Source organism: Equus caballus, chromosome 7 (genome assembly GCF_041296265.1).
Source record: "Equus caballus isolate H_3958 breed thoroughbred chromosome 7, TB-T2T, whole genome shotgun sequence".
NCBI classification, from domain to species: domain Eukaryota; kingdom Metazoa; phylum Chordata; class Mammalia; order Perissodactyla; family Equidae; genus Equus; species Equus caballus.
In genome coordinates this window covers 17,556,424-17,566,529 of record NC_091690.1, presented here as the reverse complement: position 1 = coordinate 17,566,529, position 10,106 = coordinate 17,556,424, and the positions used below count along the sequence as shown (strand labels likewise).

The 10,106-nt window shown below is 45.9% G+C and overlaps 1 protein-coding gene across 3 annotated transcripts in view; it reads left to right on the top strand.

The window, feature by feature from the left end:
• The first annotated feature begins 5,269 nt into the window (after positions 1–5,269).
• The window catches only part of SLC35F2 (solute carrier family 35 member F2), a 49,801-nt gene continuing 44,964 nt past the window's right edge, over positions 5,270–10,106 (top strand). The window contains exon 1 of one of the 3 annotated variants that reach the window (XM_023644744.2): positions 5,270–5,541. In XM_023644744.2, the coding sequence (XP_023500512.1) occupies positions 5,432–5,541 (110 nt within the window). In that variant the 5' untranslated portion in view covers positions 5,270–5,431. Of the gene's footprint in view, positions 5,542–6,054; positions 6,608–10,106 lie in introns of those variants that run through there. The other 2 variants (XM_070273580.1, XM_070273578.1) reach the window with 2 other exon arrangements.

Here is a 10,106-nt window from a genome sequence, read left to right as displayed (position 1 = left end):
TGTGCCACCCACAAAATACCAACTCTCCTTCTCTCTTGGTCAAAATGAGTGACTGCTACTTCTTTACCAATTGCCGATTTATTCTCACCCTAGTCTGCCCTCCATCTACATAAGATTTATTGAGATACCAGCTAGAATTGTATCCAATCTGACAGCATTCAATCCACAGTAAATCAATCCCTTCTTCCTTAGACTTTGCCTCAAATCACTCAGCCAAAGCCCAAATCCTATAAGAGGTTCTTTCTAACATTCTTACTGAATCATCCAATGGTTCTCCCGTGGGATTTGTTCTCCCTTGCTGCAAGGAGTAATAAATTCAACTTGTTTAACAGCATATATGTTCATGGCGGTCTGTGGCTGGAGGACATCCACAATGTTTTGACCTTTTTCTCTTAGGACACTTGCTTGGGGGGAAAACCAGCTGCCATGTAAGCAGACCAACTTCCCTAAAGTCGCCAGGCCGTGAGAAAGCCCAGATTAGCCCACGACAAGAGACCACATGGAACTAAGAGGAGAGGGGGTTGCTGATCAGCCCCCAGATGCTCCAGTCCTAACACCTCCCCACCCCCCATGCCTCTGCCTTCTAGCGTCAGCTACCTCTGACCAACTGCATGAAAGACCTTGAGCAAGAACCGCCCGGCCCAGAGCTTCTTAAAGTTTTGACCCACAGAAACCGCAAGAGATAATAAAATGATTATTGTTTAAAGCCACTGAGATTTGGGGTGATCTGATACATACAGTAGACAACTGGAACAGGATTGAAAGTGTATATAAAGTATCTGGCACACAGAAGGTGCTCAATAAGGGTAGGTGTTTTTTAGTACTTGAAAAAGGACGGTTATTTCGTGCAAAACCTCCAACACCTAAATAATTCTTTTTCAGTAAATTTCCTTGAAAAAACTTGTGGATTGGTGCCCATAGAGCAATGTATTTTAATCCTGATACCAAAATAACGTAGACTGATCAATAACCCTCAGTGAGGGGATGAGCTCATTGTGCAGCCATGCTAGAGCAGTACTACTGTTGCTTCTCTCTAAGGAGGATTTTCTGTTTAGAAAACACATAGAACTTTGTCCATAACTTTATTTATTTGTTTATTTATTTATTTTTTAAAGTTATTTGTTTATTTTTAAAGATTGGCACCTGGGCTGACAACTGTTGCCAATCTTTTTCTTTTCTTTTTTTCTGCTTTATCTCCCCAACCCCCCCTGTACACAGTTGTATATCTTTTTTTTTTTGAAGATTTTATTTTTTTCCTTTTTCTCCCCAAAGCCCCCGGGTACATAGTTGTGTATTCTTCGTTGTGGGTCCTTCTAGTTGTGGCATGTGGGACGCCGCCTCAACTTGGCCTGACGAGCGGTGCCATGTCCGTGCCCAGGATCCGAACCCTGGGCCGCCACAGCAGAGCGCAGGAACTTAACCACTCAGCCACGGAGCCGGCCCCTGTCCATAACTTTAGAATCCACATTAGTGGTTGGCTATATTTCCTGGCCCCATTTCCCTGTGGGGGTGATATGTTAAACCTAACATGTTTTAAATTAGGATTAATGTGACGTATTGAAAAACGTCTTAATTGAATATTTTTCAAATTACAGAAGTAGTATATGCCCATAGTTAAGAACACAAAGCACAATTTCTCCTCCCTTATTCCCTCTCCTCACCCCTGACCCCACCGCTCTCATGACTTAAACCAATATCAATAGCCTGGTGTGTATTCTCCCACACCCTTCTTCTTGCTCATGTAAGGACAAGCAAGCATAAATATATGCATATATAGATGTATATGTATATATAAAGATATTTAGCGACTAAATTGGTGGCTTTTACTAAAATGGAATCCTATTATACAATTATTTTGCAACTCTGCAACTTGCTTTTTTCACTTGACAGTATATTACGATCTCTACAAGATAGTGTATATACATCTGCATTTATTTCCCGTGGCTGCTATAACCAACGATCACCAACTTAGCGGCTTAAAACAACACAAATTTCTTCTCTTACAGTTCTGGGGGTCAGAAGTCTGAAATCAGTTTTATTGGGCTGCAGTTAAGGCTTAAGTTGTCAGGGCTACTTCCTTCTCGAGGCTCTGAGCTTCTCGGGGCCGCCTTTAATCCTTGGTTTGTGGCGCTTCCTCCGTCTTCAAAGGGCATCACTCCAATCTCTGCTTCCATCATCGTATCACCTGCTCTTCTGCGTAAATCTCCCTCTGCTTCCCTTTTATAAGGACACTTGTGATTACATTATGGCCTCCCAGGTAATTTAGGATAATCTCCTTATCTCAAAACACATAATTTAATCACCTCCGCAAAGTCCTTTTTGCTATATAAGCAGCATTCTCGGGCTCTAGGGATTTGGAACTGGGTATTATTTCAGGGGGACATTATTCAGCCTGCCATAGTATCTAAATCCATCTTTTACTCTCACATATTTATACAGAACACACATTTGTATAAAAGGGACTGTATCGTACATGCTGGAGCGTATTTTTAAGTGCTGTTTTCTTTTTCTATTTCTTTCTGCATCCTTTAACTTTTTTAAGGTCACTTGTGTTGACATGTATCCTACACTTTTCTCCATGCTCACATAACCATATACATATTGTCAAATAAAAACCAAATCTGATTTAGGTAATTCTTTATTTGAAAGAATTATTGCAAGCGGGTGGGGGTTATTGCAATAGGAGGAGGGGAACTCTTCCCTGTCTGGGGGAAAGTGGATGAAAGGGTGGCTGGAATGGATGGTAGATCAGAGAATGTTTTACCCTGAGGCAAGCATATTCTCAGGAATGGACCTGTTAAGGTGGGGGTGGGAGGGGTCACATGGGCTCAGGCTGAGGTGGGTGAAAGTTCCCAGGCCTAGAGGAAGAAGAGGAAGTTAACCAGTTTGGTTAACGAGCCTTTTGTTCCAATTGGTCAGGGGGACAAGCAGTTCAGTCAATCATTTATGAGGCAAAGGATGGGAACTTGGAGGGTCTTTGTCTGGCCTTTTCATAGATGAAAAAGGGAGCATCTCTGGGTCTTACCTAAGTCATGTGGGCAACGGTTTCTTTGCAACATGCCACTTCTAAGAGCACAGAAGGGTGGGAGGTTTCTTAACCATCACTATTTTTCAGGGGCACAGGGCTCAGGTAAAATTCAACATTGTCAATGTACAAGGTTTAATGTGCTGTTTGCTTTACAAAAATGAGATCACGGGCCTGCCTGGTGGCGCAGTAGTTAAGTTCGCACGTTCAGCTTTGGGGGCCTGGAGTTCGCCAGTGCAGATCCCGGGTGAGGACTTGGCACCGCTTGACAAGCCACGCTGTGGTAGGCGTCCCACATATAAAGTAGAGCAAGATGGGCACGGATGTTAGCTCAGGGCCAGCCTTCCTCAGCAAAAAGAGGAGGATTGGCAGCAGATGTTAGCTCAGGGCTAATCTTCCTCAAAAAAAAAAAAAAAAAAGAGATCACATTAAAGGCACTTCTCTGCATCTTATTTTTTTCACTCAAAGATAGCTAGAGAAAATCCTTCAAAGTTCAACTATAGCTCTTTTCTATTCTCTTGAATGTCCTCATAGTGTCTCATGATGTGGTTGTAGCATAATATTCAGTCATGCCTCTAAGGATGACCTTGTTCTTAGTTTTCAGTATTTTCCCCATCTCACTTCAACAATTAAAAAAAATCATTTCACCTAAACTTTGGGGTTCCGGTACCTGCTAAACTTGGGTTCCTAAAACTATATTCCATTTTTCAAAATCTATCTTCTCTCTTTGACTCTTCTCCCAGAACTGCCAGCCCGTTTGAATTTCCATTTACCATGGTCCCTCCCTTATCTCCTCAGGGGACATGTTCCAAGACTCCCAGTGGATGCCTAAAACCACGGATAGTACCAGACCCTACAAATACTGTTTTTTCCTACACATACATACCTATGATAAAGTTTAATCTATAAATTAGGCACAGTAAGAGATTAACAACAATAAAAAAATAGAACTATTATAACAATATACTGTAGTAAAAGTTGCCATAGATCTTAGTAACTTCAGCATATGGTTTTCTTCTTTCCTTATTCAGTCGAGAACTTTCACCTTTTTCACTTAAAGAAAGCACTTTACAACTTCTCTTTGGCATATTCGAATTGCCAGCATCACTACTCTTTTGCTTTGGGGTCATTCTTAGTAAAATCAGTTACTTGAACCCAAGCCTTGCCATACTGGGACAGTCATCCGACATCCAAGAGAGCTACTAAGTGACTAACGGGAGGGTAGCAAGCATGGATACACTGGACAAAGGGATGATTCACGTCTAGGTCAGGACCCAACAGGGGGGGCAGGGGGCGGGAGGACGGGGGGGGGCGGGGGCGGACGAGGGGGGCGGGGAGGGATTTAACTTACGAACTGTTCACTTCTGGAATTTTCCATTTAATATTTTCAGATCACCGTTGACCTGTGGGTTACTGAAACCCCAGAAAGCGAAATCGCGGATAAAGGGGGGGAACTAAAGTATTTTTCTCCTTCCTCACCGACCCCTCTGTCCCCCTCCCCGCCCTACCCCTTGCCCAGGGAAGGAGGTGGTCAGGAAAAAAAATGGTCCCAACACCTTTTCTTTTGTTTTCCTGATCGCCTCCTTTCTGGAGGCAGGGGCTCTACCAGACCCATTGATGTCCTCCTGCCAGTGAGAGTCAGGAACTTTTCCACCCCGGTTCCTAGTCCCTCCTTGGTGCGCAGAAGCATCGAAAGATGTGGCCCAGGCCCAGTGCATCCTGGCTGAGCGCCAGGGGTTGGCACCGTCCCCTTCGCTGGCACCTCCGAGACAACTGACTACTGAAGGGCCAACCGACCACGCCCATGAGGAAGGAGACACACCACAAAGACACGTTTCCAGGATCCTTTTAAGATTTTGCTCGTGTTTTGCAAGGAAAAGAAACACAGTAATAAAGCGTCTTCAGTTCTTTTAGATGGGAAATCTCTTATAAACGTCAGGAGGAGAGAGACTGGGAGGTCAAGGGGAGGGTCAGCCGGCCCTTTCCAGTTAGCAAAGTTCAGGCAGTTAAACCTAACTGCTTCTTAGATTAGGACACGCTGGCATTACCTCGTATCACCTCATTTGCTGATTTAAACAAGGAACCATAAAAACCTGAAATGCATATTGGGTATCGCCCAACGCTGAGGCTCAACCGCCAAGGCGAAAAAAAGAAGTGCCCTTTCTCCTCTTGCCTCTCCGGAGGTGCCAGGTTGTAATCTGCAAATGTATTGTCTGGCCCCAGGGGCTTGACAGTTAATGATTTGCGGCGGCAGGAGCCCGGCCGAGGAGCAAGAGGGACGCGAGCGAGCGCGGGCGCGCGGGCGCAGGGCCCGAGCCGAGCCCCCGCCGGCAGAGGCGCCGCCTCCCGTCTTCCGGGCCCCGGCACTTCGGGGGGTTCCGGGCGCGGGGGATCGCACGGCTCCCCATGGAGGCCCCCGCGCCGGCGGGCCCGGGCGGGCCGCAGCCGTACGCGCCGGGAGCGGCGGGCGCGCCCCCCAGCCTGCTGTGCAGGATAAAAGGCAAACTCTTCACCTGGTGAGTGCAGGAGGCGGCGGGAGCGGCGGGGAGCGCCCGGGCGCTGCCGCCTGGGGACCCGGGCGCACGTGGCCGCGGAGACACGCGGCCCGGGAGCGGGGGAAAGGCGGCGGCGGCACAGACTTTGGAGCCGGTTCGGGCGACTCAACATGTGCACCAGGATGTTGCTCTCTACCTGGCTTTATGCAGTGCTTCCTGTTCCTCCCTCGGCTCCCTCTTAGAAATCGTGGGGATGTATTTCAGAGGATTTGGGGGAAATTCACCCTGTGGGCAATGTTAGGTCGCTCCCCGGTGGCCTCCCAGCGGGGAGGGGACCAAGTCCCCAGGGATGCTGTGAAGGTGGGGTGCCCACCCTCGGGCTTGGCAGGTGAGTGAGCGCCTCTTCCTGGTGCCGGCGCCCGCATTTCTTTGCTGCCGAGCCCGTCAGACAGGGCTGGTGATCCTCCACTCACAGATGAGTTCACCCAAGTGAGAAATCTGGGTTAAGTTCGTGGTGCCGCCCGGACGTAGTCCAGAGCCTGCCTCCTTCTCGGGCCTGAGTGAGGCGACAGGGCCATCCCCGGGGCTCGGGTCCAGGATCCTGCTTCTGGTGTCACTGTGCTCTGTGGGAAATAGAGAGAAATGTGCTTAAGGGATTGGCAGCGACTCTGAGACTGGGAAAGCATTTCTGTGGTTACTGGAGGACTTGCATTCTGAAAATACAGGTAACCCAGGACCTAAATTATGAAAGCCAACATTTATTGAGCATCACTGTGTCAACTACTGTGTTTAGCAATTTGTGAGGATATCATCATCTAATCCTTACCACTTTATGAGACAACACCGTTGTTACACCCACTTTGCAGACGGAGTAACAAAGAAGGCTAAGCGATTTGCCCAAGACCATGAGATGACCTACAAGGGGTGGTGCCTGCAAACCGCAGTCTAAAGTGCACCTTAACCCCTGCTGGCCACTGGCGCCTCGTGAAACGGCATTTGATTCTTTTTTTTTTCTTCAGGTTAACAAAACGAATTTCCCTTTAAAGGTTGTGAAAACCATGTCCTGAAAAGCCACTCCATTTTCAAGGTTAGATCAATAACTGGTATATGCATTTTTGTCATATGAATAAATAGAGTGTTAAATAGATGGATGTGTTTAAAGGGGAAAGTTGGCCAAAAATCACCTGGTATCATCCAGCTGTATATGTCCTGATAAATTTAACCACAAGATCTCAGCTGGAGGCAGTATAGTGTAATAGCAAAGGGCACTGATTCTGGGTTCAAATCCTGCCTGTCCCACTTACCAGATGGGTGACCTTGGGCAAGTCACTTAACTTCTCTGTGACTAGTTTACTTATTTGTAAAATGGAGATAATAACAGTGCCTACTTTGTAGGGCTATTGTGAGAATTAAGTGGCTGCCTACACAGGAGTGGGCAGACAGCCTGGCTCACGGTCCTACTCTGCACAGGATAGTTGTCACCCAGCAAAAGCTATCCACTCCTGGGTGATGGGAAGATGTGGTGTTGCTCCAGAAGATGCCAGAGGCCCTCATGATGGCACAGACAATAGCAGATATCAGTTTAGCAAGATGTAACAAGGATTGGCAATGATTTTTTTTTCTCTGGATGTTCTAATATTGTCAAAATCCTGGTATGTTTGTCAGAAGTATCTAACAGCTTCCTATATGAGACTTCTGTCTCTGAACACACTTTTTTGGTACCTCCCTTTTGGGTTTTTACTTTCTTCGCTGTGTGAGAGCTATTTGTAGGCATCTTACATTCCTGATGGATGGAGTCCTTAACCGCAGGAATCAAGGCTGTTTCATTTTTGTATCTCCCATAACCCTTAGCACATAAATGGATAAATGAATGAGGGATGACAAAGCTTCTTGGGGCTTCCTTTCCAGTCTGCTACACTCCCTGCACTCTTCCCTTTCTTGATCTTTATTTCAAGGGTCTTGAGTTGGGGCTTTTTTTCAGTTGGCAGAACTCTTGTTCATTAAGGTTTTCAATCCTACCTCTGGCAACCATCCAGACACTTGGATTCTGATTTGTGGTTTCTCCTTGTCTGACCCAACAATCAGAAAAGTGCAGTTTACCATATATCCAGTATTCCTTTACTCAGTATTTTAAACTCTCAAGGTTAAAATTCATCTCCAAAATTTGAGCTTCTCTCCAAGCATCCCCAGCTGTGGCCAGGGAACCCTGGGGGACGGAGGGAGGTTCGTGAGTGAATATGTTATCACCACTTGGATAGGATACAGAGGGATAGTTTGTTAGCACACAACTCTTTTCTACTCCTTTTACCAAAATGGGGCAAGAATAGCCCTTCTGGCAACTGGATACTAAATACAGGGGACAAGTTTTGGGCTGGAGCTGGTTCTGTTTTCATTATGAGAAGGATATAGTCTAGGTAACCCCAACTCCTCATTTACCCACCTCACTAGTGGACAGATAACTTTTCTCTGATTAAGAATATCAGATCACTCATTCAATAAAAGTTTATTGAGCACTCACTGTGTGCCAGGCATTCATGATAACGAGCATTGTATGTTTCCCAGTGGGCTCTGCTTGTAATTTCGGCTTTTGTCATTTATTGCTATCAACTCAAATAACAAATACTGTAATAGGAGGATATGGGTTTCCAGGAGTACCTGAGGATATTTATTTAATTGTATACCATCTGGCAGTTTACATCCTAACACATATACTCTAATTCATACATGAAAAAAAGGCATATTCCTTATAATGAATATCAAGTTTATATCTCTAGCAAAAATCTTTAATTATTATTCCACATATTTATCCTTTTCCCATCAAATAGATGGTAAGCTTTTTGAGGGCATAGATTTTATCCCATTCTTTTTGTAGCACAGTGCAGGACATGTGTTCATTCATTCATTCTTTCATTTCACCAAACCTTGAGCATCTATGATGTTCTACATTCTAGACTAGTCTCTGGACTATAAAGATGAATAGGATTTAGTTCCTGTTCCCAAGAGAGCTCATAATCAAATTATGGAAAGAAATTATAGTAAGTGCTGTAGAGATGAGCACAAAGTACAGATGGCACGAAGGAGGGCAGAGATCAAGTCCACCGGGGTGAGGTGGGGTTAGGGAGCTCAGCAGAGAAGGTGATCAGGAATTTGAAGCACGAATAAGAGTTTTCCAGGTGGACTAGGTGAGGAAGGGCAGTCCAGGCTTGGAGGTGCCAGAGCGTGGTTTGCTCAAGGAACTGCAAGTAGCTTGGTGTGAGGGGAGCATGGGCTTGAGGAGGAGTGAGCAACAGTAGTCGGTCAATCTACACACGAACTCCTTGTTATTGTCCAACAAAGGGCCTGGTCCTTTGGTTCCTCCATTCAGTTCAGTTTCCTCATTTCAAAGGTTACAGCCCAGAAGTTTTTGAAGGAGTCAGTTAGTGGTGTTTGAATCTACAGCCTTCATCTGTTCATTGAACAAACATCTACTGTGCACAGCACAATCCTAAGCTGGTGTGGAGCCCTGCTGAAGGGTAGTGTTCTGTAGTGTTATGTAAGCAAATATGTGGCCTGTGCAAGTGGGAGATTGGGGAACTTGAGATCCTACCAGTCTCCAAAATGTCTCCTCCCTTCCCCCTTTTATTTGTGAGATTATTTTAATTAGTATCTGCCGGTTCTCCTAGACTCTGGGAGGTGAGTAATCCTGTCTAGTTTTGGTCACAGTGGTAGACTCCACCAAGCACAGCGCCTGCTTTGGAATAGATACACAATGAACATCAGATGATTGGCTGAATGAATCCCTAATTCCAAATAGGAATTTTATAATAGACCGCATCTCTTTTTTAAAAAAAAATTCTGTTCCGCACTATGTCTTTTGCTCATGTTGCTTTATTCATCTAGTCTAGTGTTTCTCAATCTCAGCCTTATTGACATTTTGGGCCAAATAATTCTTTGTTGGGGGGGGGCTGTCTTGTACATTGTAGGATGTGGCAGCATCCCTGGCCTCTCCCACTCAATGCCAGTATAGCACTCACCCCGCCACCTCACCTCTGAGTTGTGACAGTCAACAATCTCTCCAGACATTGTCAAATGTTTCCTGGGGGACAAAATCACCCGTGGTTGAGAACCACTGATCTAGCCTGTTGTTTCTAATTACCTGCTACAAAGTATTCTGTGGTTCCATGGTCCTCCAGTGGCGGAGACCAGGTAGCTGCCAACTCCCAGCCTCCACAAACAGTGCTGTGATGAGCGTTCTCGTACGTGTCCCCTTATGTACTGGGGAGGAGCCAATGGCCATGCCCGGGTCTGAGGCTCTCCAGGTGACTTTAATTAGAAGGGAGGAGATGAACCCCAGCTTGGAGAATCTTTGAGTACCAGAGAACCACTGTTGATTGCTATTGTTGGGTGCCCCTCCATCAGGCTATTCTATGACCATGGCTTTCTCATCAGCTGCTCTAGAAGAAGGGGGAGGCAGGTTCGTTAAGTTGTAGCCCATTGGCCCTAGGAGCTTGGAAGGGGAGGGTGGACAGCCTGAACCTTTTTATTAACTTCTCGACACTCTGGGTAGTTGTTAAAAGGACAGGTAGTAACTGTCCCCATGCAGTGAA